This window comes from Anas acuta, chromosome 17 (genome assembly GCF_963932015.1).
Source record: "Anas acuta chromosome 17, bAnaAcu1.1, whole genome shotgun sequence".
Classification (NCBI taxonomy): Eukaryota; Metazoa; Chordata; class Aves; order Anseriformes; family Anatidae; genus Anas; species Anas acuta.
The window spans coordinates 2,168,996-2,195,451 of record NC_088995.1 but is presented as its reverse complement, the minus strand read 5'-3'; the positions used below and the strand labels follow the sequence as shown (position 1 = coordinate 2,195,451).

General features: G+C 63.6%; 1 protein-coding gene across 9 annotated transcripts; it reads left to right on the top strand.

Annotated features, from left to right (window-relative positions):
• Positions 1–79: 79 nt before the first annotated feature.
• Positions 80–26,174, top strand: SH2B3 (SH2B adaptor protein 3). 9 transcript variants are annotated; one of them, XM_068653666.1, is made up of 9 exons: positions 80–727; positions 8,371–9,153; positions 20,422–20,523; positions 20,776–20,867; positions 20,995–21,086; positions 21,284–21,498; positions 21,774–21,991; positions 22,278–22,670; positions 22,882–26,174. In XM_068653666.1, the coding sequence occupies exons 2-9, from the start codon at positions 8,398–8,400 to the stop codon at positions 23,339–23,341; spliced, it is 2,328 nt and encodes a 775-aa protein (XP_068509767.1). In that variant the 5' UTR covers positions 80–727; positions 8,371–8,397; the 3' UTR covers positions 23,342–26,174. The 9 variants fall into 9 exon arrangements, 8 of the variants coding, with proteins under 8 accessions (XP_068509767.1, XP_068509762.1, XP_068509761.1 ...); XM_068653660.1 differs by lacking the exon at positions 80–727 and adding an exon at positions 2,026–2,394; XR_011088455.1 differs by lacking the exon at positions 80–727 and adding an exon at positions 2,063–2,394 and having other exon boundaries at positions 21,820–21,991; positions 22,882–23,022.
• The last annotated feature ends 282 nt before the right edge of the window (positions 26,175–26,456 follow it).

Below are 26,456 nucleotides of genomic sequence, written 5' to 3'. Positions count from 1 at the left end.
CCACCCTCACCACCACCCTCGCCACCCTTCCCACCACCCGCCCCGCCCTCCGAAGGAGGAGGCGAAAACCAGCCTCGAGGGTTTTTTTGGGGGGGCTCGGCCAGCGCACCCAGCAGCCCCCCATTTCCAGCCGTCACCCCCAAAATCGCCCCCAGGCAGAGGGGGGACCTCATCTCAGCCCGGAGGGGCAGAGGTCACCGTCACAGCCCACCCTGGGAAATGCAGACGTGCCTTTGGGCACATCCCAAAAACGAAGTGGGTGAGAGCGAGGGAGTTAAGGAGAAGTGGGGAGGATGGTTGGACGCTGGCAAAGGCTTCTGCAGGAGGGGAAAGCTGCAATAGTTAAAAGCTGAGCCCAGCGCTCAGCAGAAGGGAAGCGGCGGCGTGTGCCTGCAGCAGGGCATCTGCGCAGCTCGGCGCAGACAAACAGAAAAAGCAGAAGTCAGTGGGAGTGAATTGGTAGTCGGGGACTGCAAAAAAATCCGTACAGGAAGCAAAACAAAAGAGAAATCGTGAGCCGTAAGGGCTGAGAACACCGAGAGGGTGCTTTTGAAAGAGCTGGAGATCACCGAGAAAACTGCAAAGCTCCGGGCTGGGGCTGGAGGGGCAGGAGGAAGGAGGGCAGGAGCTGGGCTCTGCCGCCCGCTCGTCTGTGCTCAAAAACCCAGCCAGGAGGTGCAAGCATGCACGAGGCATCGGCAGGAGGAATTAAAAAGCAGCTTTTAAGGTAAGATCTCTGCACTTCGGCCACTCCTGGACACTTGCAAGCAGCGTTTTTCTGGATCCTGCAGCGGGCGATGCCTAAGGGGACCGTGGGGTTGCAGCCCTGCAGCAGGGCTCTGCCCCATCTGGGGGGCCGGGGGGCTGGAGGGGGTCACGGGGCCAGCACAGGGCACAGCACCCACATCCTGCTGTCCCACCCCGGCACAGGGCGGGTTTCCCGTTGAGGCTTTTTGCCCAGACTGGGCATGAAAGGAGCGAGCGAGCGTTTTAAAGCACCTCGGGGGCCGGACCCGCTGTGCTGGCACACCACCGCCTGCTCCCCAGCAGCCCCACATGCCTCGGCCCGCTCGGTGAGGGCGGCGGTGGTGCTGAGCTCCCTGCAGTCCCCGCCTTCCCGACACCCACATATCAACCCAGTGGCATCTATAAATCCCCGGCTGCCACGTCCTTGGGTTTCCCCGGTTTGTCATGCTGGGCGAGCCCCTGGGCAGGGCTGCTCTGTGGCGGCTCTGGTGCGCCCTGCGTGGGGGTCCGGGGGTCCAGGAGGGCTCATCCGGCCCCATGCTGCTGCCCCTTGCGTGTGGCACGGGAGGACGAGGCCCCGGAGGAGCCCTCGGGACAGGCGGTGACACGGGTGGGAGATGTCGGTGGGCCAGACGTGACGGTACAGCCCACACGCCAGCCTTTTCCTGGAAAAAGCTGCGGTGAAAGTTTATCGTCCTCCCGTTTCCCATGCCATGGGGTGGGCAGACACAGGCCCACCATGCAGACCCTCTTCCCCTGGGGCAGGGTGGCACCGGGACAGCACCAGGACAGCCCTGGGGTGGCCAGACCCGGCCCATGGGCACCCACCCCAGTCCTCACCCCTGCTCGGGGCTGGGCACTCCCCGGTCAGGACCAGAGGGACAGAGCCGTTTGTCACCCGTGGTGGGGCACAGCGGCTGGCCCTGCTCCTTCCCTTTTGCTCCGAGACGATTTCCTTGGCTAAAAGCAGAGAAAAATTATGAAAACCAGGCTTTAAGACCACAGCTCGCCCACCACCACCCTGCAGAGACCCTTGTGTCCCAGCTGTGTAACCAAGCCCCATTTCCCCTAACCACCCTGAGCCCCCAAACACCCCCTGGAGACACCAAGAACTCACTCAACCCCCCAAAAAAACCCCAACCCCAACCCGTGCCGGCCCTTCTAAACCAGAAGAGCTCAGCCTGCTGTTTGTCCCGGCTGCTCCGCGGGCGCGCAGGCGATAAGATAAAGGCTCCGGAGCGGGGCGCACCCGCGGAACGACCGGTGCGGGGCGCCGGGGACCCGACTCCGGCTCTGGCTCCGGCTCCGGTTGCGGCTCCCGCTCCTCTCCCGCTCCGCCCCCGCGCAGCCTCCGCCCTCGGCCGCTCCGTTTACATAACGCCCGGGGCCGGGGTCCGCGCCCCGCGCCGCCGCGGCTCCGCACGGCGGAAATGCGGAGCCGCCTGCCCCGGTTTCCTGCCTGAGCCGAGCCGTGCCGAGCTGTGCCGTGCGCCCCGTCCAGCCCCGGTCTGTCCCCGCTCCGTCCCCGCTCCGTCCCGTCCCGTCCAGCCCAGCCCCGTGGTGTCCCCGTTCCCCGGTGCGCCCCGGGCGCGGCGCTCCGCTGCGCTCCGCCATGGGCGAGCGGCCCCCGGACGCCTTCTCCTGCAGGTAACGGCGGGGCCGGGGCTGGGAAGCGGCGGCTGCAAAGCGAAAGTGGCGGCGGGGAGGGAAGGGAGAGGGAGGGGGGAGCCCCGCCGTGCCCCCGGGCGCGGAGCTTTTGCCCCCGCTTCGCCTCCCCGGGGACGCGATCGCTCCGCGCCCCTTCCCCCTTTGCCCCTTTCCCCCTGCTCCCCAGCCTCTGGCACCCCCGGGACCCACTTTCTCCTTCCCCCCCCCCTCCATAACCTGGGGGCCCCCTCCTCTCAGCACGCCTTTACTCCCTGGGTCCCTCTTTTTTTGGGGTTCCATGCAGCACTTTGGGGTCCCAGCACCCCCATCCCGGCCCCCTACCCTGCTCCATGGGCGCAGCACGCACCCACCCACCCCTGCACCTCCCCAGAGCCCTGCAGCACCCATGGGTGGCCCCTTGGGGAGGGCGCAGGACCCTGTGGGCGATGCGGGGGGGCTGTACCCTACCTGCCCCCCCCGCTGCCCCCTTGTCCTCTGCCCCCTTGGCCGCTGCGGGTGCCGAGCGGAGTTGCCAGCCCCGAGCCTGGCAAGCTGCTCTGGCTTTCTGCTCCCCGTGGACTTTGTTGGCTCGTGGGCACTGCCTGGCTTGGCAAGCACGGGGGGGGCCGTGAGCACGAGGCCAATGCCCCGGCAGGCAGCATCCTGCCGGCCTCCCCGTGCCCTGCCGGCGTGCTGAGCACCGCTCGCGCCAAGCGGGGTCACCCGTGGAGAGCCCCGACCCGCTGGGACCAACGTGGTCTCCGCTTCCCCGGGCTGGGATTTACTGTCAAGGAAACCGGGGCGAGTTGTCGAGCTGCGATTTCGACATTTGTTATTGCAAATTGCTTCAAGATGTGCTGGAACCGTGTGGGCTGGCGGCCCCGGGGGACTTTTCGGGTTGCTGCGCTTTAGGTAGTGAAAGCAGCTGGAGGAAGAGGTGGTCGGTGCGGGGACCTCACGCCGCCCGCGTGTCCCGTGTGCCGTCAGGCTGCGCTGGCAGGCTGCGGGCCGGGCTTTAAAGGCCTGTGAAATTACTGGCAGCTTTCGCTTTGACTTGTTTGGGACTAGATCAGCGCCTCTGATTTCTTTTTTCTAACTCGTTTGTGGTGCAAGGAGGACTTTGTCTTTGTGTGTCCCCCCCCTACCCTGAGTACTGTCTGTCTTTTTTTTTATTCTCTCCTTTGCTTTTATATCTTTATTGTGTCTGTAAAGATCCCTTTTGGTTTCGCTAGAGCCCACGGGGTGGTGGTTCTGCCTCCACCACATACTGCCCCGGAGAGGCTTGTGAGGCTTTCAAGGGGTTTCACTGCTTCTGCTGGGGGGCAAACCTCTCGCCTCCCCCCCTTGGCTGCTCGGGGGGGCCCGTGGGGGCTCTCCACTGAGGCACCGGGGCATGGAGAAGCCGTTTGGACAAATCCCAGCAAGTGAGACGAAGCGAAAGTGCAAGAGCTGCGCGCTGGCAGGGTTTGTGGTGCTGCCAGCGCCGCTGTGGCTCGGCGAGGAGGAAGGGCCTGATCCAGCCCCGGCACCGCCGCGGCACGGAGGGGGAGAGCCTGCAGCTGCGTCTCCCACGCCCCCGTGGCAGCGATGCATTTAACACAGCGCCGTGAAGCACATCGGGGGGGGCAGCCCGCAGGGAGCAGCCGCAGCAGTGCCGGGTGTGCCGGGTGGGAGCCGCCGCGGAGCGCCTGGCACTGCGGTGATGGGCGCACGGGTCCTACCCGGTGCTTTCCTGAGGGCCAAGCGAGCCTGGAGCTTGTGTTTGGCCCCAGCTGGGTGGTAGCTGGGATGTCTCCATCCCGTCTGTCCGTGGGGGTGATGGGGGAAGCCAAATCACTGGATTTCCCCCAGCTTTCAAGTTCTACAAGGTGTTGTGGCAGTGCTGTGCCGCCCGGGCAGCACCACGCGTTAAGGCACAGCAGCGGGGGCACTCGGGGACAGCTGGGAATCCCCACCACCATGGGGCGATGCTCCCAGTGGGGTTCTCATCCCTTCCCGAGCTACGTTTCCAGCCCCAGGGGGGGAATTGTCCTCTGGGGCTGTGCTTGCTGCCACCCCTGGGTGTCCGTGGCAGCAGCGTGGGTTCGGTGCTGGGACAGGCAGGGCACAGCCATGGGTGCTGCTGGGCAGAGGGGTGTGAGTGCCAGGGCTGGAGCTCTTTCTGCTGTGGTTGAGCTGTCCCAAGAGTCCTCAGCCACGTTATGGTGACCCTGTGTGTGTGGGTGCCCGTTTTTGGGGAGTGGCTGGGGGCCCTGAAGTCCTCGTCTCTTCCCATGGAGTCACTGGGGTCGTGCTGTTGGGACTTTCCGTCCCATGCCGGGGTAACCGGGCAGCGTTTAACCGCTGCTGAAGCAGGTGGGAGGGAGCAGAGGCTCGGCTGAACTCGAGTTGAAAGGCAGCAATAAAACTGCATGGGGTGGATGTGAGCGCGGAGCCAGGGCTGCTTCCCATGGCTGCGCCCGGCCAAAGGACGCGGTGTGTCATGACCCAGCTCGGAGGAGGCCCCGGGGGGGGGACATGGGGGTGCTCTCCTCCCTTACCTCCTCCATCCCCCTCTTCCCACACCAGGGGGCTGCATCCAGGGCCCGTCCCCACCTCTCCCCCTGCCCCAGACCCGCTTCATCCCGGACAGCAAAGCGTCAGCGTTTCGGTGCCGTCCCCAAACAGCTGCGCCCAGCTGTGCTCTTCGCCTGGGGTCGCATCCAGCTGCCACCCAGTAACGGGACGCAGGGGTGGGACGGAGCCCAAGCCTTGCTGGAGAGATGCCCCGTGCCTCCTGGCCCTTGCAAAAGCCCAGGACCCGCACCCCCCGAGCCCCCCAGCCGGATGCAGCGGCACAGAAAAGTGCCGTTCATTGTAAGCCGGCCTTTTTACAGCCGCCCCGCGAGCGGGCTGCGGGGCCGTGCCAAGAAAAGGCTGCTGCCTGGCTCAGAATAGCTCTTTTCATGGAGGACATCCTGGGAAGGAACAATGTCCCCGCTCGCGGCATTGTGGGAACCGGGCATTTCGGGGACTCGGGAAGCGAGGAGCTGCGGGGCCGGCCGGGGCGTTACCCAACCCCTCCGGAAAATCGCCCCTAGGGTGAGTTTGGAATAGGCTCCGAAAGGGAGGCTGCCCGGGCTAAAAATGCAGAGCTTTTCCTCTGCTCTGGGGACGGTTGTTTCGGGGTGAGCCCTGCACAAATCAAATTTCCTATTGAGGCTGCTGGCTCGCCTTCCCCTGGCTCGGACGCCGCCGGCGAGGGGCTGCTTTCATTTTCGGATTGCCCGGCACGGGGCAAGGCGGTGTGGGCTTCGCTACGGAAAAACACTTTTCCTGCAGGCACCCAATTTGCCAAAACGCTGCCTGCTGCCCCGTGACCTGAGGCTGGTTCACGATGGGGCCAGATCCTGCAGCCCTGCTGGGTTTGCCTGCTTTTGGTGAGGCCTGCCGGCCCCAAAACTGCCCCGTGCTGCTGCGCGGTGCCACGCGCTGATCCTTTTGGTACCGTGAAGGAATAAGCAGCCTTGTGCCGGATCCGGCCCTCCTGCTGCCTCGGGGGCCGGGACCCACCGCGACACTCTTCGGGTTGGGCAATGGGGCTGGTGGTGGAAGCGTTTTAATTAAATCTCCCGGGAGCGCCAGCGGCGGCGCAGCTGCAGGGCCGGATCCGGGCGCAGGCTCGGGCTTGTTGCTGCAGCCTGCATCAAAGCGCGCCCGCGGCCGGTCTGCCCCGTCCCGTCCTGTCACGCCTCGCCCCATCCCATCCTGTCCCCCTGTTCCTCGAGAAATGGTGCTGGGCGCTCCTGGCCCTGCGCCCCAAAGCCACCCAAATGGCGCCGAGCCCTTCCAGCAGCTCTGGGTGGGCGCCTTTGGTCACCGCACGCCGATATTGTGCAGGATTCCCCGTCCAGTGCACAGGAAAGCAGGTTGCTGTCGCAGCTTTGGCTCGGTGGTGACCTGCAGGGCACGAGGGTCAAAATGCCACGATGCCAAAAAAAAAAACACCCTCGGAGCTGGGTCGAAGCAGAGCATCCATCCTCATCCGTCCCCGCTGGGTGGGGATGCAGGCGGTGTCACGAGCAGGAGGAAGCCGCCGGGGCTGCTTTTCCCATCGTGGTCCCGGCTGGAAAACACCCGTCACTGCTGGAAACGGCCTCGGGCTCCTTCCCACCACGTGGCGCGGGCGAAGCCCGGCGTTCCCAGAGCAAAACCTCTCCCCAAATGGGAGCGTGAAAACTTCAGAGAGGTTTCCACCTTCCCGGCAGCATCCCGGCTGCCTGCAGGCGCTGTCCCCGGGGGCTCCCCGGATTCCCTCGGTGCCGCGGCCGGCCGAGTGGTGCCGGCGATCCCCGGGTGCCGGAGGAAGCAGGAGCGCAGGCGGAGGGTGCTGAGTCACGGGCAGGCTGGCGGTGCTGATAGACGGCCCCGCGCGGGGGCCCCGCCGGGGGGCTCGCCACGGCTCGGCCGCGGGCAGAGGCGCACGCCCGGCAGCGCCGCCGGCCCCGCGTGGCTCTTCTGAGAAGCCAGGGCTGGCCGGGGGCTGATAACATCTCCCCTCGCCTAGAAACTTCTGAGGACGTACTAGGAAGCCCGGCGGGTGGGCAGAGATAGAGGCTCGCGTTCCCAGCGCCGCGCGGCGTTATCGCCTCCCCGTCTGCAAACCAGATCCGCCGCGCTGCTGCTGTCCAAATCTCCCCGCTCGCTTCCTCCCGGCCCCTTGTGTTTTTATTTTATTTTTTTATTTTATTTTATTTTATTTTATTTTTTTCCTCCCACCCCGCCCCGAGAAATGCAATCACTTTTCCTCCCCTTCTAGCAGCTCGGGCGCTGCTGCGTGGCAGGGAGGCCGCCGAGCCCGTCCTGCCCCGTCCCGGCAGGATGCGGGCGGGCTGGAGGATGTTTCCTGCCTGAGCAGAATGCACGGCCCCGATAAATGCTGCGTGCCAGCACAAGGTACGGGGGGAAACAGCGCCAGGGAGCTCCACTGAAGGGCTCGCCGGGGCGGCTTCGTGACTCTTGGTGGCCCGAAACGGTCCCCGAGGCTGGCAGAGCGGTGCCACCGGGTTGGCACGCACAATGTGATTCTGCTGGAGCCCTGCGGCCACCCCAAGCAGTGCCACGGCCACAGGGCAGGGCCTTGGGGTGCCTTCAGCATCTGGATGTGGCCGTGGAAGGAAAAGCCAAATATCCCAAGCCGTGTGGAGGGGGATGTGTGCGTTTTGGGGTTCCTTGGCAAGCCCAGGGAGCCGCGCGGCGTTTCCAGCTGGGGTCCCGGCTGATCCTAAAGCCCGGTTCCACTTGCTGAAAGGGGTTAAGCACGGAGCGAAGAGCAGCCCTGTCGCTCTGTGTGGGACCGTGGGATGTGGCAGGGACACGGGGGGGCACAGCTCACCCCTGGCACCTGCAGACAGACAGACAGACGGACAGACCCCTTCACCCCATCCGAGCGTCCCCCCGGGGAGGCATTCGCTCACCCCCTGCCGTGCCGGCAGCGCGGCCACGTCTCCAGGTGAACACCAGACGAGGCAGCTCCCTCCCTGGATTTCAGCAGCCATTTATTTCCTTTCCTCCCCCCTCCTACTCCCTCTACCTCCTCCCCCCCCCCGGCATTTTTATCAGCTCAGCTGAAATAGGTCCCTGGAGGGAAACCCATCAGCGCTGTTAAGCCTTGGCAGAAGGAGAGCGGATACGGCCCGGCCGCGCGTCCCGCGGGGAGCTGCAGGCAGCTGCGTGGGCAGGAAGCCGAGCAGACGCCCCGTGCCGGCCGGGTGGGGAAACTGAGGCACGGCCACGCTCGGCGAGCCGGGTTTGGCACCGGCAGGCTGGGAGCTGTCACCGTGTCTCGCTTGGGCAGCCGCGCCGGTCACCGGGGCCGTGCTGCACGCGGCGAGCCCCGGAGGGGATAAACGGGGAGCGGTGACCACAGGGGAGGTGTTGGGGTTGGATCCTTTTGGGGACTGCCCTGATGGCCCTGCTGTGTGCTCTGTCTTGCAGCGCGGCCGCCTCGCTGGAGCCACGGCAATGAATGGGCACGCTCTGCCGGCCGGCACGCCAGCGCATCCCCGGGGCTGGCATGAGTTCTGCGAGCTGCACGCCATCAGCACCGCCAAGGAGCTGGCGCGCCACTACCTGCGCTTCGCCACCGAGCACCCGCACCATGACCTGCTGGCCGCCGAGAACTTCTCGGTGCACTTCACCGACCTCTTCCAGCAGTATTTCTGCAACGAGGTGAAGGAGGGCTTCGCCATGAGCCAGCTCCGCATCCTGCCCGCCGGCCCGGCGCGGGATTACCGGGAGACGCAGCGGCGGCACACGGACGCCTCCCTGGGCACAGTGGCTACCAAAACCGAAGCGGAGCTGGCCGCTCGCCCCGAGCAGCCCGTCCGAGCTCCCGAGGCGGCCCCCACGGGGCTGCGCAAGTCGTGGAGCTCGGAGGAGCTGGCGGGGCCGGCGCGGAGACCCTTCTCCCTCAGCCAGCTGCGCCGGAGCTGGCGCAGCCTCTTCCGACGCCGCTCCTCGGATGCCCTCCCAGCGGAGGCTGATGGGGACGCAGCAGAGGCTGCTCTGAAGCCGGGACTGAGCAAGCGCATCCTGCCCTGGGGGCTGTCGCGGGAGCAGCCCCCCGAGGTGCGCAAGGAGGGGTTGCTGAAGTACGGGCTGCTGGACGAGAGCTCGCTGGACAGCGGGACGCGCTGGCAGCGCTGCCGCCTGGTGCTGCGCAGAGCGGGGACGCCCGACAGCGAGGAGTACGTCCTGGAGCTCTTCGACCCACCCAAGGTAAGGCTCCCTCGCCTCGTCCCCACTCAGGTTTTGGCTGCATCATCCTGCCTGGGGCTCCCCTCAGGGTGTTCAGAGGGCAGAAGATCCCCGCAACCCCATGGCAAGGGCAACGCGAGCACAAATTACTGCCAGCGGTCACAAAACCTTTTGGGTTTTTCTCCTCCGGGGCCCCAAACCTCGCTTTTCCAGCTGGAAGCAGAGCTGGGGAAGGGGGTTGGTGTCCTCGCCTGCAAACACCACTTGTCCCCATCCTCATGGACCCGTTCCCACAAGGTGGATGTCACCAGGGCTGGAACCGGGTCTCACGAACCCCAAATTCACGCGGTGCCTGTCCCCGCGGTGCTGCGGCTTCAGCACCCGGAGCCTCTGGGGAAAATTGGGAAAGGAAAAGAAAGGGAGCACAAAATGGGCTCTGAGCCCTCCTCGGTTCCTGTGGGATCCGTCGGGAGCTCGGTTTTATTTTTGTCAGCATTTCCGCAGCCAGAGCCTGGGATCCTGGGGGAGCTTTGGGGTGCTGAGCGCAGCGGGAGCGCCGGCGGTGCCGGATCTGCGTGACAGCCGCGCGGCGGCCGGGGGGGGACAGCCGTGGCTTTTAATCTTTAAAAAGCCAGTTCCTCCACATGGCGGGTCTTACGTAGACGGAACGGGCTGGGCTTTTTCGTCTGTGGTTTGTTGGTTTTTCCTTTTTTTTTTTTTTTTTTTCTGCTCACTTAACTTTGAGCAATTTGTGCTCTGGAGCAAGGAAGCCTGGCATGGAGGAGCTGGCGCCCGGCGGCTCCCCGCAGCGGGCTGAATCCCTGCCCTGTCTGCCCAACAGCCCCAAAACACCTGCAGGGAGAGAGCAGAGTTTAAAAAATGATGAATGTCGAGGTCTGAAAGTAAAAAGCAGCCCAGCTGCTCGCTGGGAGCCGAGGAGCAAAGGTCCCTGTGCCAGCCCCGTGCTGCCACCGCCGCTTTCGCTTTTCGCAGCTCGGCGTCACGTGCGGTGCAGCCGCTGCTTTCGGTCCCACGGGGAGGCTGTGCAGGAGCCCGGCTGGGGCTGAGGCTGAGCCCCAGCACCCTGCTCGGTGCTGGAGGCAGGGGCAGCGCCTCTCCCTGCCTCCACCAGCCTGGTTTTGCTCCACGGGGGTCAGGATTTTGTGTTTGTCCCCTTGGCAGCGCACGTCCCCGGCTGTAAGGGAGGTGTGGCTGTGGGTGGCATCGCTCCAGGGCTCTGCGAGGCCAGGCAGCACCCATGGGTGCCACCCTGGCACACCCAACACAGGTGTTGGTGCTGGAGCTATTTGGGGAGCTGCTGCCGGCTTTGCTCCTCCTCATCCATGGTGACCCCTGCCCAGAGGTACCCTGGGGGCTTGGGCAGATGAAAAGGGGCGAAGCCTGAAGAGATGAATACGAGGGCACGGGGAGGGTCCCTGCCGTGCCCCCTGCCCCTGGAGGATGCGGTGATGCACTCGAAATCCCATCTGGTGGTGCAGCAGCCTCTGGCCACCTTTAATCTTGAGCACCGCTTCTTGCTGCGCTCCCGACGCCCCGCAGGAGGAGGAGAGCGATGGGAGAGGAGATGGGGAGCAGCAGGGATCACCCCAGCCCACAGGAGACGTTCACAGCCGGGCATTTCGTGCGCCCTGCAGCCCTGCTCCTGGCAGTTCCCAACCAGCTGGTGGCTGCCCGTCCCGGGGGGGATAGGGCCGGGTCCCCCCCATGTGTGGGTTTCCCATCCCGTTGTGCCGTCCCCGCGCCAGGGCCGCTCCTCGCCCGGGTTTCACAAATCTCAGCAGTAAATGGGGTTCCTGTGAAAATATCCTCAGGGCGGGTCCTTCCTTTCTAATGAACTGGCCGGGGGCCAGCTCCTCGCCTCCTCGGCAGCAGGAGGGCTGCAGGCAGCTTCCCAGCCCCCCCCCGGCCCCGTTATTGCTCGGGTTGGAGCCAAGCCGGGCGCTGGGCAGGGCGAGACCCGAAGGTGCGGGTTGGGGAACCCCTGGGGAGAGCTCAGCACCATCACCCCAAGGAGGCAAAGCCCTTGCCAGGACAAACAGAAGAGCTTTGTGATTCTTTTTTCCTTGGAAATAACCAAAAATCCCCCAGGGGAGGGCTGGGGGCAGCCCCCTCATTTCCCAGCTCTCGCTGCCGCCTTGGGCTCCCTCCAGCCCTGCGGGGCTTTGCCGCTGCCCTGCACGGGGCCAGCCCCCTCCTTCCCTGCCCCTTTACCCTTTAAACAACACGACACCCATTGAAATTCAGCTCAGCCGCCCGGCTTGGCAGCGTCCAGCCGAGTTCCCACCTATTTGATCATTTTCCAGGTCCACGGGGCGAGGAGGCGAGGGTGGCCCTGCGCGTGCGCCCCCCGTGCCCACCAAGCCCTCGGCTTCATTTTCAGCTCTCCCAAGAAGCCCGTGAGCCTAATCCCATAACGTGCCCGGCATCAAACAGAGCGGGACACTTTGAAGGGCCTTAATCTCCTTTTACTGCTTGGGAGAACCGGAGAGACCCCGGGAATGGGGCTGGCACGATGCCCCTGTGGACTCTCTGATGTCTAATATGAAGGTTGTGCTCGCCTCCCGTGGAGGCACTAAGGGCTTTCTGCTTTACCCCGCCGTGCGTCCTCGTAATCGTAGGGGTTTGGTAGCTCTGGAAATCTCAAAGGAAGCGTTTCTGCCCTGGGCTGCCCCGCTGCAGGGTCAGAGCTCGTTGGGTTTGGGGCTGCCCCGCTCTCATCCGCCAAGCCCCGCGCACATGTTTTACGGCCGAGCCCTAAACCCCCTGAAAATTGGGATTTGCAACGGAAATGTCCCGAGCCGTTTATGTTGACCAGATGTTCCTACAGGAAGGGGAAGGGAAATGGGATTTTCATTTGCGCCGGCCTCTTTATGGCGTTTTAATGAAATCCATCACATCCCGTAAGCGATTGCGCTGCGAGATGAGCTGGGAAGATTTTCGGGCGCAGGCTGCGGTGCCGGTGTCACGGCTCTTACGTCCTCGCCGTGGCCGCGGGAGGAGCAGTATTTTTATCTCTGCTCAGTGCGAGACTGCTCTGACTTCCTTTTTTTTTTTTTTTTTTTCTCTTTCTTTTTTTTTTTTTTTTTTGCCTTTTCCCCTTCCTTTCACCTGAAACTCGTTTCTGAGAACTGCGATCCCCTGAGCCAGCAGGTCCCGCTCCGGGTGGCTCCCGGCTGACACTGGCAGGGTTGGGGCCGATGTGGCACGCGTGGGGACAGCCCGGTGACACCGTTCCCTGTTCCCAAAGCAGGGGCTGGAGAGGTTGTGGGAAGCCCTGGCACGGCCACGCCGGCTGCGTTCACAGCTCAGCCCCGGGAGGGGACTGGAGCAAACCCCTTCCTTCACCACGCAGTGCGTTTCCAGCCGTGGCTTCGGAGCCAAAATGAGGTTCCTTTTAGACGTGACCGCCGGAGCGATGACAAATCGTGCTCTCAAAGCCAAGTTGGAAGTGCAGATGGCCCCGGCACCTCGCGCAGAGCCCCGGCCACCCGCCTGCCAGCCGCGTCCCCGAGCTCCTCCACGCGAGGTGGTTCCCTCCCCGGTGTTAGCTCCCACGGGGATGCGCACGAAAGAAGCAAAACCTGAGCAGGGTGGCGGGGATGGAGGCACCCCCGTGGGGATGGAGGAGCCCCCGTGGGGATGGAGGTACCCTGGTGGGGATGGAGGCACCCCAGTGCCCGTCACCACCCTGGCCCGGGGAAAAGCACCCCGCAGCCCACCAGGATCCCATTCGGTGACCTCCCAGGATCTCGTGCCTCATTTTTCTCTCTCTTTGCAACAAAACCCTCGAATAACCCCGTGCCGGCAGGGCTGCTCCCTTCCCCTCCCAGCCAGGATCCGTGCGTCCCCCCCCCCGCCGCAGACTTTCCCCGGGAGCAGGGCGGCAGCAGCAGCGCGTCCCCTCGCCGCTGTTCTTCGAAGGCGCTCGGGGCTGGGCGTAGCTTGGGCTTCTTGAGATTTCGGCGGCGAGCTTTTCAGCTTTTTCTTTTTTTTCTTTTTTTTTTTTCTCTCTCGTATTTCAGGGTGAGGGCACGCGGCCGTGGAAGGGGGGGGGGGCGGGTTGGTGGGAGGGGGGCGGGTGATGAGACAAAAGGTTATTTGTCATTTATTAACCGCAACTTTTTCCATCCTTGGTCATGCACGGAAAAAACACTTTTAGCAACGTAACCACAGCCCCGGCGTTAATTGCTGAAGAGCAGAGTTTCTTATTTTGGAAACCGTGTTGCTGGGATGGAGCCTGCTGGGGCTCGGCTGCTGTGTGCCGGGAAGGACGCAGGATGGGGAGCCCCAACCTGCCGCTTCCCCCGCCTCTGGGGCTGCTTGGCCTGGCTCGGAGAGGAGATGGGAGGATTTCCTTTCTTTTTAACCCAATTCCTCAAAATTGTGAGGGGTTTTGCCCCACCGCTGTGGTCCCTCTGCTCGTGGCAGTGATCTGCTGCTCGGGGATGGGGACGGGGCCGTCCGCCTTGTGGGATGCTCTAAAGCCGCTTGGGTAGGAAAGCGCCGCGTGCAAGCCAAGAAATGAGCACAAAATTGAGATAAAAACAGAATTACAAGGAAAAGGACTGGGAAAGCGCCCAAACCTCGCTGCTTTTCCCTCGTGTGCAAGCTCAGGGTCCCGGCAGGCGTGGGACCCGCTCAGCCCTGGCAGCAGCCGTAAGATGCCCGTCGGTGTTTTTTTGGGTGGCTGTATCTTTTTTTTTTCCTTTTTCTTTCTTTCTGCCTTTTTTTTTTTTTTTGATGGTCCAGGATGTGGTTGTGTCGAGGCTGAGTGCTGCTTCTTTCAAAGGTAAATATTTATGAGAGGCTGCGCAGGCGGCGCAGGGGCTGGAAGGAGCCCTCGGGGAGGCAGAGGGGGGGCCGCAGCGCGCTCCCACCCGGCAGCTCCGGCACGGCGAGGAGATGGCCAAAAACGAAGCAGCACCGGGCAGGGGGAACCCAAATACCCTCGGGGGATTTATGCTCTCCCACCGGGGCTCGGGATGCTCTCGCAGTTCTCCAGGGCACTGCCAAGCCCAGCTCGTGCTGCCAAAGAGCAGTGGGAGCGGATGAGGAGCAGGCACCTGGGGATGTGCCGTCAGCTTTGCGCACCCACAGGGCTACCTCGTGCCCTACCCGCACCCCTCGTGCCCAATTTTGTACCCCTGGGGGGCTTTCCTCACAGCCTGGATGGGGGCGAGGTGGGAGCAGCCCAGCCAAGCTGCCAGACCCATGGCATCACGACCGCTGGGCGCATCCCTGGGGTCCCCCGCACGAGGATAAGGGGTGGCAGCGTGGCACGGGGACGCGCAGCGACCCCCCCAACGGGACCCCGGCCCCCAGCCCCTGGCGGCAGCTCCAGGGGTGACTCAGCCCCGGCTGCGGCCGGCTCCCGCCCGCGTGCGGCCACCTTGTTTACTTTCCGAGCTCTTTATTTATTCCAGGAAATTATTAAAGCAGCCCACGCTGGAAGCGAGTTTGGCTTAAAATAAAAAAATATCGAGCGGCTGGCAAGCGCCGTCTGTTTCAAGATCCTGTTTATAGCCCCGCTTCTCCAAAACGCTGCTCTGGAGGAGGGCAAGGAGCTTGATGTGGCTGGGCTGGCTCGGAGCACGGCCGCTTGGCCCCACCAGATCTCATGGCCGGGGGGGTCCGAGCTCATCCAGCTGCTGGGAAGGGCCCTGAGCATCTCTGTGCGCCCCGCATCAGCCCTGCTTTGCGCCGTCCCCACCGGCCGAGCATCCCTGGTCCACCTCCAGGGCTGCATCGTGCACGGAGGTGCTGCCGTGCCTCTGGTTTTGGCCATCCCAGTGCTTTAGGATTCGGCCGTCCCAGGACTTTGGGTTTGGCCGGAGCCGAGCATCCCACCCCGGGCCCTTCCCCGATCCCCCCAAACGGTGCCGAGGCTGAATGGGCGACATTCAGCGCCGGCGGCAGCGAAAGCGCGTGCGGTTTTCAGGGCTTTCAGGAGGGAATATTTACTCGTTCATGCCCTGCCTGCGAAGCAGGCCAGCCTCTGCCTTATTTATTGACGTCCTTATCAATGCACAAAGGGCGCCAGTCAGCCCCGAGGACAGGGCGGGGGGATCCAGCCGGCCCCCCGCGTCTCCTCCCGGTGGGGTTGACGCAGCGCTGGGCGTTTTGGGGGGGGGGGTCTCACCTCACCCCATTTTCTTCTGGCTGTGAAATCGCCGTGCCGTGGGGTGCCATGGGGCTGTGTTTGCCGGGAGCACCTCACACCAGAGCTGCTTGTGATGGGAACAGAAGGGGCTTTGTGCCCCCGAGGCAGCCGGCACAACGGGGCCCCTTGTAGCCGCCCAGCCCCGTCCCCTCGGGGACGGCCCCGTCCCCACCGTGCCACCGCAGGCTGCGGGGACGCACGGAGCTGGGAAATTTGTTTTCCCTGCTGGTCTTGCCAGATTGAGGATGCTGGCTGGGGGTTGGAGTTGGATGTGGGGTCAGAGAGGGGTCTTTTGGGTGATGCCCAAGGAAGGCGATAGGGCCTGGGGGGTCCCGAGTTCCCTCACCACAGCAGTGATCACCTTGCTCTGTTCAATAAAAGCAGGAAAGCTCTAAAAAGCTCTAAAAAGCTCTAAAAGCAGAACCCCCAAGAAGATGCCCGGTGCTGATGTCAGTAGGTTTCAGAGTGAACAACCTCCACGTGCCCGTGTGCCAGCCCGCGCGCCCACCCCCAGTGCCCCCTGCAAGCTCTGAGCCTGGCAGAGGGCATGGGGGGGTGCAGGAGGCACGGGGAGGGGGGGACGTGCAGGAAAACGGCCCAAAAACAGGGTGAGGGAAGCGATGCCCCGTGTGGGAAATCCCTCTGTAAGTGGGGGAGGAAATGGGGCAGGAGAGGAAGAGGCAGCAGGAGAAGAAGAATTAAAGGAAGAGAGGAGGGTCGGCGGATCAGGGCTCAGCAAACGCGGGGAGAAGTTGTGGTCGGGGGGGGGAAAGGCTGCCGGGAAATGCCAGGGATGGATGGAAAGGCTGGGACCAGCCGCTGGGGGACCAACGCTGGGATTAGCGGTGCTGCCAGTCCCCCAGGATGAGCGCTGGGATTAACCAGGGTGGAAAACCCCGAGGCCGCGTGCCGGGATTATCGATGGTGAAAAATCCCCGAGCGCAAGCGCTGGGATTAACCGTGGTGCAGGCTCCCAAGGACAAGAGCTGGGATTGTCTGCGAGGCGAAATCCCCCAGGGCGTGTGCTGGGATTAATCGTGGTGCAAAGTCCCCAGGATGAGCTCTGGGATTAACCATAGTGCAAAGTCCCCTGGGATGAGCTTTGGGATTAGCCGTGGTGCAAACCCACAAGGATTGAGCCCGACGGATGCCCCGAACCCACCAGCACGTCCCCTGTTGCCCCCTCCCCAGCTGGCTCGCTGCCTCGTGTGGGGACAACGGGGACGTCCCCCCGCTTGGGGCTGGGGCCGTGGCATCGTGCCGCTGTGCCCCTGGGAAATTTAAGAAAACTCCCTCGGGGCTGCGAGCGCAGGAAGTGGTTTTGGGGCTGGCATAACCCAAGCGCCCGCGCTGCTGCAAATCTCGGTGGCCCGTCCGTCTGTCTGTCCGTCCGTCTGTCCGTCGTCAGCCCTACGGGGACCCCCGTGGGGCCGAGCTGTGCCACCTGAGGTCTTTGTCCCTGCGTAAGGGGACACGCTGAGCTCCAGGGTTTCCCAGAGGGGCCAAATCTCAGCGGTGCCCACCTTGTGGCACAGCCCCCTGAGGCTTCGCTGCCTTCACCGCTGTCATCGCCGTGCCACCGCCGTCATCCCCCTGCCACCACTGTCAGCCCCCTGCCACCACTGCCTTGCACTCTGGGCTCTGGGTTCTGGCCAAATCCCTCTTGGGAAGCACAGCCGACGATAAGGGCAGTGCTGGCTGCAGCTCCCCCTGCCCACTTTTTGCAAAAAACACCCCGCAAGCCACAGCAGCACCGGGTGGTGGTGGCCACGTTTTGGGGACCCCACAGAAATCAGCCGAGCGGAGGCTGCCGGGGCACGGGGTGGCTGCCGTGTGCCAACACCCCGCTGCCGGTCGATAGCGGGTGCTGCGATTTCACTCTCGTTCTTGGAAAGCTCGAGCTGCCTTCCTCTTTCCCCGGGGCAGCCAGAGCTCACCCGCTGCTCGCAGCAGCCCCCGCGCCCCCGCGGGCGGCTTTCCGCTGGTGGGGACGGCCAGGTTGCTGCAGGCACGGGCGCACGGATGGAGAAGAAAGTCAGAGGAGAAGGAGCTGCGGGGATTGGCGAGGCGGAAGCGCAGCAGCTCCGCTCGGCGCCTGCAACGCCGGGGCGCAGCTGTGACCTTGGCTTGACCTTCAGCCGGCGCTGCTGGCACCGCCGCCGCCCCGCTCCGGCACCGCTTTCTCCCGGCCAGGTGCGCGGTGCCGCGGGTGCCGCCCGTGGGAACCCTCCCTGTGTCCCCCCCGGGCTGGAGCAGGGTGGAAACTCGGGGCTGGTTTTCTAAGAAATCCTCCAAAAAGGTCCCCGGCGCGGGGCCGTGGGGCGCAGCGCAGCCCCGGGGGCTCCGTGGGATGCCGGGAGCGGGGTTGCGCCCTCGGCGTCTTCCCCTTCACCGCGTTCCCCGGCCCAGCTGGATTCACTCAGCGCTTTTTAAACACTAGAAAATAATCAGCAGCGAGAGCAAACAGCAAAAATAAAACCGGGCAGGGCTCGGCAGACCACAGGTGGAAGGAAGCCGCTCTCCAGCACTAATTTTAATCAGGCGCTGAGCGCTGGCGCCGCTCCCTGTCCCCAGCCTGCAGGATGGGTGTCCCCATTGCCACCCCCTGGTCCCCAGCAGCGCGGCTCCCTATGGCCAGACACTTCTGGCAGTGGGGCTGGGAGCAGCAGGAGCAGTGGGATTGCTGAGGGGCGTCCCCCAAAAATCCCTGCTGCAGGCAGCGCGGGTGCCCTGCCCACCTGGCTGCCCGAGGGCGCGGTGACAATGTTTTGGGGGAAAAAAATCCCATTTGTGGTAATATTTGCTCCTCCTGGGAGCCAGCCCTTGCAGGGAGAGGGGGATTTGGGGAGCCAGGCTGGATTCTGCCCTACAAACTGGAGGTGGCAGCCCAGGATGGGTGGTTTGGGGTGCGGGGACCAGGAGACACCGCAGTGGTGGCACAGCGGGGGCCGTGCGCTTTGCGGGCACCGTGGCCCTCTGTGATTTCAGGGGGTGCTTAGCCAGGCGCTGGGGTTCCCCCCACATCCACGGGAAGCTTTGGGGTGAATTCACCCTCTGTCCTGTCCCATCCACTGCCGTCGTCCTGTCCCGTGCCATCCCGAGCTCCCCGAGCACCCAGGGGGATGCTGTGGCACCTCTCTGCCGGGAAGGAGCCCGTGGGCGCCAGGCGGGCACGCGGAGTGTTGAGTGTGCAGTTTTGCTTACCGAGAAAAGGATTTCTCGGTAGGGCCGCCATCGAGCAGGGCATCTTGCGGTCAGGTGCGCCGTTTCGGGGGGCGGGGGCACCGTGCCTGCGGTAGGCACTTCTCCGAAGCCAGACTGCCTTTCGGGCACCGTATCTCACTGCTGCATCATTTCCTTCTCCCTTGTGCGCGCTCCCCGGCTGCGCTCACCCCGGGGAGGGATGGAGCCGAGCCCAGGGCTTCGCCGAACTCCCTTTTCCTGGAATTCCCCCTCTGCTGCTCCCAAGAAAGCAGGAGCAGCGCGGTGCTGGTGCTGCCGGCCGGGCCCTGCGTGCCGATAACGCCCACGCCACGCTGGCACCGCACGGCGAGCTCGGGGACGTGCCGGCCGTCACGGCCCCGGCACCCACAGCCCAGGGAAGGGGGCACGGTGGGCACCGCAAGCCCTCAGCACCCCCCATCTGTGCGGGACACTGCTCAGGACCCTCCGAGGGACCCTCAGGACGCGGCGTGGCACTGCCCCAGCCCGCAGCAGCGACACTGATTGCGGGCGGGCGCGTGCAGCTGCGGCAGCCCCGGCTCCTCGCAGGGCGCTGCGCCGCGGCGGGCGACTTCTAAGAACTTTCTTTCGGCGGAGCTTGGCGCTGATAAGGGTTGGCCCTTCTCGCGCTGCGTTTCCGGCCCCAAAGTACACCGAGTCCTTGGTCGAGAGTGAGACTGAGAGAGGGAGGAAGTGGGGGGCAAAAAAAGAAAAAAAAGCACTGCCAAACCCAGCCGCCGGCAAGATTTCCAGTGCCGGCAGGCGCCGCGCTCGCTGCAGCCCCGCTCGGGGGAATGGCCTTGCAGCAGCGCTGCGGTGGGAGCAGGGCGAGCTCAGAGCAAAGGCCCGGACCCTTCGGACCCTTCCCCTGTGCGGCAGCATCGTGCACGGCCCCGGCTGCCACCCCGCAGCCCAGCGTCATGCTCAGGGATGGGTCCTGTGTCAGTGGCCATGTGTGGGGTCATCCGGGATCAGCCCGGAGCTGGGAACCGGAGGGGACGGCGGTGCCTGGCACGGGAGAGCGAAGACTCAGCCCGTGGGATGCTGAAGCTGTCGCATGAATCACGGCCAGCCAAAATTTTTGTAACGCTGAGCTGGCAGCGAGCCCAGCCCAGGGGAACCAGAGCGCTGAGCTGCGCACCCCGGGCTGGCTGCACCCACGGGGGCTGGCACGAGGGGGACCCGGTGCTGTTCCCAGTGCCAGCCCCCACACCGAGGGCTTTGCTCCGTCCCCGCCACGGGGGTCCCCACTTATGGGGGTCCCCGACTGTGGGGGTCCCCGGTGCCGCAGCATGGAGACGGTCAGCAGCTCGCTCCTGGCGGCGGAGGAACCGAAAGCTGCCGGGAGGGGTATTATTAGAGTTTATGGAAGTGCCTGCTCAGCGTTTTGTCATGTGCCTGTGTCAGAGCGAAACTGGCCGGGCAGCAGCAGGGAGCTCTCGGCACGCCACCCCGGGGGGTGCGGGGCTGCCCGGGGGCATCGCGCCCTCCGGCCGGCCCCACACCGCAGCGGGGACCACCAAACACCCCCCTGTACCCACCCAGGCCGTGTTTTCCTCGCTGGTGCACACAATTTCTCCAGCACGTGCTGGGAAACTCCTTCTCCATCCCTTCCTATCCTTCAGGGCACCGCTGGGCTGGGGCCCTGCTCTGGGTGCCCTGCTCCGGCACAGCTCGCCCCAGCCTCCAAGCAGCAGCCGTGCCGGGTATTTCCTTGCCAGGTGGGGTATTTCCTTGCCCGTTGGGTGTTTCCCTGCAGAGAGGGGTATTTCCTAGCTGCTGCCATGACTCAGGGGACTCCCAGCAGATTGGATCCCGTTCCCTGGAGCAGCATTTCGGGGCACGGGGGGGCCGCGGGCACGGCTCAGCCGCTCTCCTCTCCGCAGGGCTCCAAGCCGAAGCTGCACACCGCCTGCTCCGCCGTCCAGGAGGTGCGGAGGTGCACGCGCCTCGAGATGCCCGACAACCTCCACACCTTCGTCCTCAAGGTACGGCCCCCATCGAGGGGCCCCGCAGCTGGCCCCGACGCCTTCCCCACCCCTTCGGGGCGCACGTGCTGCTGGAAGCTCCCGTGCCAAATTTCGGTTCCTCTTCCACGCCGGGGATGGCAGGGACGCAGCCCGCGGGGTGGGGATGCTCTGCTCTGTCCGGTCCCCAAATGTGTGTTGTGGGGGGGGGGGGGGGGATAGGGCTGCAGATCCCTATCTAATGTCCCCGTGTCCCTCTCTGGTGTCCCCCAGGTGACCAACGCCACCGATGTGCTGTTCGAGGCGGGGGACGAGCAGCAGCTCAGCTCCTGGACGGCCGAGATCCGGGAATGCGCGCACAGGGGGTAGGCACCCGGCGGGGGTCCCCGAGCCCCACTGACCCCGGGGATGGGGACAGCTGCTCCGTGTCCCCGAGCACCGTGCCAAACACCCGTCCCCAGCGCTTAGCCTGGCTTCTCCCATCCCTGACAGGTCGGACACAGGCGACCCCGAGCTCCTGGCGGGCCGGCACCCTGACCCCGCAGCCACCAGCCCCACCACCAGCACCGACTCCCCCAACCAAGGTGAGGCTCGGGGGATGCCTGGGGACACCAGGGAGGGGTCCCGTGCCTCCTTGGGGCTGGCTAAGGTTAATCTTAGCCCCAAATCACTTGGAGAGGACACAGCCATAGGGGAAGGGATGAGGGTGACGGAGCGGGGCCGGGCAGGGGTCCCCAGTTCCCGGGGTGCTCACCCCCCACCGGCCTCCCTGTCCGGGCAGGGGCGACGCCGGGGGGGTCGTCAGAGGCGGCGGGGCCGAAGATGGAGCAGTTCCTGTCCTCCTGCCCCTGGTTCCACGGGCCCATCTCCCGCATGAAGGCGGCTCAGCTGGTGCAGCTGGGGGGGCTGGAGGGCCACGGCGTCTTCCTGGTGCGGCAGAGCGAGACGCGGCGCGGCGAGTACGTGCTCACCTTCAACTTCCAGGGCAGAGCAAAGGTACAGGTGGGAGAGGGGCTGGGATGGGGAGGGAAAAAAAAAAAAAGTCACACCGGAGACCCCCTCGGGAGCTGCACACACGTGGGTGGCCGCGAGTCCTGTCCCATCCCACCCCAGCGCTTGCTGGTGTCCCCATCCCCACTCCTGGGGGGGAAAAAAAAACCATCAGCGGGCCGGGCACCGCGGGCTGGGGATGCAGCACAGGATGCTAAGGCCGTTTGTCCCCCTTCCCCTCCACCCCAAACATCCCTGTGTCCCCCCATCATCTCCTCCAGCAAGGGAGCCGGTGGCAGGGTAACGGCTCCGTGCTCCTCCCCGCAGCACCTGCGGCTGTCGCTGACGGAGCGGGGCCAGTGCCGCGTCCAGCACCTGCGCTTCTCCTCCATCGTGGAGATGCTGCACCACTTCCACCGCTTCCCCATCCCGCTGGAGTGCGGGGCCACCTGCGACGTTCGGCTCTCCAGCTACGTCGTCGTCCTGCCCCAGCCGCCAGGTAGGGGTACAACAGGGTCAAAGTTTGGGGCACGGGGATGGGGAGGTCCCCGCGGGGTGCGGGGACTCGGGAGGGTCCCCAGGGTGATGGGCGCAGCTGGGATCTTTTGGGGGAAGCGGAAACATCCAGGCAGTGCCCCGAAAGGTGACTCCTGAGCTCCCGGCTTCCCTTTCTAAGAAAGAAGCTGCCCCAAATTGACGGCCACGGGACTCATCCCGGTGCGGGCTGCGGGGCGATGGGGCAGGAGCATCCCCCGAGCAGCCACCGCCTCTCCTTCCATCCACAGCTCCCGGCTCCGGCACCGCCGTCCCCGTCCCGCTGCCCGTCCCCGGCTGGAGCCCCGAATTCAGCCTGACCCCCACCACCACCTCCACCACCACCACCTCCTCCTCCTCCTCCTCCTGCCCCCGTGGCCCCGCCGAGCCCCCTCCGGAGCAGATTTTCCACCTGGTGCCACCGCCGGCGGAGCTGGCGCAGAGCCTGCGGCACAGCGGGGTGACCGCCACCCCCGGCGCCCGGCCCCGCGAGTCGGACTACGAGGTGGAAGCCCCGGGCCGGGGCCACGTCCGTGCCATCGACAACCAGTACACGCCGCTCTGACGGGCCCCCGGGGGGGGACGCACTTTTTTTTGGGTGGAGAAGAAGACCTGGAGCCCCCTCTGGGAGTCCCAGCGAGAATGTAACTATTTTCTTCCTTCTGGTTAGGGATTGTTATTTTTTTTTTTTTTTTAATTTCGCAAGGAAGGGAGTCGTTTTTCACTCCAGTACGGGTGTGCTCCCTCTCTTCGGCCTGTTAAAGGGCCTTTTTTTTTTTTTTTTTTTTTTTTTGGGTATTATTAGAGCTTTCTCGTTACTGTTTACACACACACCGCTCCTGCCTGCATTCCCAGCTGCGTGGCCGGCACGGGGGGCACTGCACAGCCGGGCTCCGTCCCCTCGGCACCGCGGCGCCCGGAGAAGGAACCGGGGGGTCTCGCGTCGCACCCGCATCGTTGGAGCAAACAAAAAAGGAAAAAAAAGGAAAAAGAGGATTATAAATTCTTTGACACGTTGCTGCTTCGGGCTGCGCACAGGCGACGAAGAGCCACTTCCTCCCGCCCCAGGATGTGCTGCCGCTGCACAAAGCTGCCAGCAAGCCCCGAGCTGCCGGAGCCGAGCTTCGGGTCGTGCAAAGCCGCTGGAGGAGTTTGTTCTTTAATTTTAGATAAGGCAAAAAACTGGCTTTTCTCGCTCCTTTTTTTTTTTTTTTTAAGAAAAAAAAAAGAAAGAAAGAACCTAGCCCAGCTGCAGTCACTCCCTGCACCAGCCGGAGAACCACTCACCCCGTTAGCTTTGTTAATTAAGCCGTGAACACTAACACCGCTCCACCATTAACAACGCCAACAGCCGAGGACTAACGCGGAGACTGACAGGGGAAAAAAAAAAAAAAAGAAATCCCAGAAATCCCCCCCCTCCCAGTGAGGGAAGCCTTTCCAGCACAACTCCCAGGGGAATTTCCCTACTTTTTCCTTCTTTACCTCGCCTCCCCCCCTGCTTTCAGCTCTCCCCCATGCCCTGGGGGCTGTGGCCACCTATGCAACGGGCCCCTCGCGGGCAGGGGGGGGTCCAGGCTGAGCCCCCCCAATCCCGCAGCAGGGGCCACGCACCCCAAAGTGCCTTACAGGAGGAGGATGAGGCTGGTTTGGCGCTCCTACAGCTGCAGTGCCAAATCCAGCCGGCACTTTACCCTCGCTGCCTTCGTGCATTTTTTTCCCCCCTCCCGGGGGGTGCTCGCTGCCCCGGTGCCGTTTTTACCTGCTGGAGAGGAACCACTTCTTCGAATCCGATGCTATTTTCAGAATAAGGAAGGGGCCGGAGCCGTTGCGACACTCGGCGAGGGGATGTTGGCAGCGCTCAACTTCCAGATTTCTCAGCGCCCGGCACTCCCCGGGATTTCTAACGCGGAGCTGGCCTTGAGATCACGTTACAGGAAAGCCCTTTTTTGTTTTTTCCTTTTTTTTTTTGGGTTTGTTTCGGTCCCCCCCGGCACACCTGAGAGGTGGGAGCCTCCGGGAGCATTAATTTGGAAGGAAACAACAAGAGAGCCTGGTGGGCACGAGTCGGGGAGGTGGTGCACAAAGCCGGCCCCGACACCGCGATTTGGGGCTGAGCCAGTGCCTGCGGTGCCAGAGCCGAAGGGCCGGAGGCTGCCCAAGGCCAGGAGCCTGAGGGCGAGGGAATTGCTTTATTTTGCTGCCAGAGGGCAGGTGGAGCTGGGTGGGAGCCCGACCCTCGGCTCCAAAACATCCCACGGCCAAACGGCTCCAGGCAGGAGGGAAATCGGTCTGTGTAGGGGAGCGGTGTGCGCAGGGAAAGGGCTGGGAGACTGGAAACGGCGACCTGAGAGCATGTTTGGGATTTCGTGCCTCCCCTCTCCTCCATCTCTGCCCTCTCCTGTCTTCATTTCGTGCGCTCTGGGCACACGAAGCCTCTCCTGCTCCTGCCCCGGGGATGGCACCGAGCAGGAGCCGCGCTCCTGCGCCATCGCCACCAGTCCCGAAACCGGAGCATTTCAGAGAAAAATCACCCCGGATGGTGTCACCTCCGGGGCTGCCAAACCCGGAGAGGCTGCGGGGGAAACAAAGCAGCCCCTGTGCTCCGCTAGGGCTCCTCACCCGTATCCGCAGCTCTTTTTTTTTCCCTCCCCGAAGCCGCACAAAGGCTGCGGGCGTTTGCAGGGTCCCTCTGCACCAAAACGGGGTGTGGGGATGGGGCTGGCTTCTTCGTGGCTAACGTGGGGCAGGGGAAGGGGGGAAGCTCAGCACAACTTCCAGCCCCGTTGCTGCATCGCTCCCAGATTGCTTTAATTCGGGGGGAGGCTCCTCAGCGAAGCTGCCGATTAAACAATCGCAAGGGCTCTTGGCGTAGTTTACATGGAAATGGCCGAGCTTGGATGAGTAACGCGCACCTCGGGCTCGTGACCACCCGGTGGAAAAACTCCGAAACTCCGCTGGACGTGACCTCCAGCAGGAGGAGGTGGCTCCGAGGGTTTCACGAGGTTGCCGCTGCTGCCGGCACCCCCCGCGGGCACTGCCACCTCCCCGCTCCTTTCACACGGGCTCGGAGAGGGTTTGTGTCCTTCTAGTAACTTGAGGAAAGAGCTCAGGGCTTGGCAGGCTCCCTTCCCTGCCCCCCCGCGGGCTTTGGGCACGTTTATGAAGTCCTGAGGCTCGGCAGCTGCGGTTCCGTCAGCAGCAAGCCCCAGAAATCAGGAGAGGGCCGAGGGCAGGGAGGTGTTTTGGCCACTCAGGTCACCATTTGGCCACAGGGGCAGGGCAGTGCCTTCGTGGTGTGACCAGCACGGCAGCAACCGGGGCTAGCACCTAACCCAACTCAATAAATCTTAGGTCCAGGCAGAGCTTCTGCCCCTCAGCTCCGTTTTAGGCTTGGGAAACCACTCGGTGCTTGCTGCCAGCCATCCCATGGGAGCTGCTGCGCGTCCTTGTGCTGGGCAGGCTCGGGAGCTCCCCAATTTCAGCAGGATTTAATCTCCTCCTTCCCCCCGTTCTTGCCGCACCGTGCCAGCCCAGGGCCCAGCAATGCAGGGCAGGTTACCAAACACTGACACCGCTGTTGCCTCTCGGATCGTTTTTGCATCAAAAGCAGTTTTTGGAAAGCTTCTAGAGGAGCTCCAGGGCCGGGGGGAGGCCGAAGCCACCCCCAGGAGCAGACACCAGCAGCCCAGCCCGTGCCAAAGTGCCACCGAGCTGCCTTCTCCTTCCTCGTCTTCTCCGGACCATCGTACGACCCATGCAGTTTTACTCTAACAAGCGTATAAAAACCTTGAAATCCTGACTAACAGGTCTGAGTACAGTATTCCCAATTTTAATTTAAGCTCGTTCGATCTGAACAAACCACAAACCTTCACCAGCACCGACCCCGGGCGGGGGGGAGCCGACCGTGCACTCTCCACCTCAGCCTTCAGCAGGATGATTTAAAGCCAACAGGGTTGTTGGGCGAAAAGTGCATTGATTTGAAAGTTCTTCTCACCTGCACAGAAGAGTTCTTCTTGTATAGTAGATTTTCTATATATTGTTTCTGTATGTACTGTACAAGTAACTTATTCTTGAATAATGCAAATTTACCATAATATAAAAAAAAAAAAATCTGCTCCTAATAAACTGTTTTTAGAACTCGTTTCTCACTTTTGGTATTTCGTCTGATTCCCTGTAGGATCCCGGGTACTATTTTAATAGGTGGGGGGTTAACAGCTACTAAAAGCCAGAAACCTGCCGTAGAAAGGAGCAAGCCCTTCCCTCGCAGAAGACTCACTCAAGGAGTCTTGCTCCAAGTCACCGCCACTGCTTGTGATGTTCTTGTGCCCCCTGCTGCCCACCTGCATTTACTCGCATGGATTCTCTCCATTTTACTGCACCGTTCATTTTAAGGGAACAGGACAGAAGCTACTCGGTGTTAGTCACCCCCC

Bases quoted from the DNA above. Each gene is read 5' to 3' on its own strand.
- SH2B3 (XM_068653665.1), top strand. From the start codon at position 5,365: ATGTCCCCGCTCGCGGCATTGTGGGAACCGGGCATTTCGGGGACTCGG. The intron at 9,154-20,421 runs GTAAGGCTCCCT...TCCTCTCCGCAG, and splicing joins AGCTCTTCGACCCACCCAAG to GGCTCCAAGCCGAAGCTGCA. The intron at 21,499-21,773 runs GTACAGGTGGGA...CATCTCCTCCAG, and splicing joins ACTTCCAGGGCAGAGCAAAG to CAAGGGAGCCGGTGGCAGGG.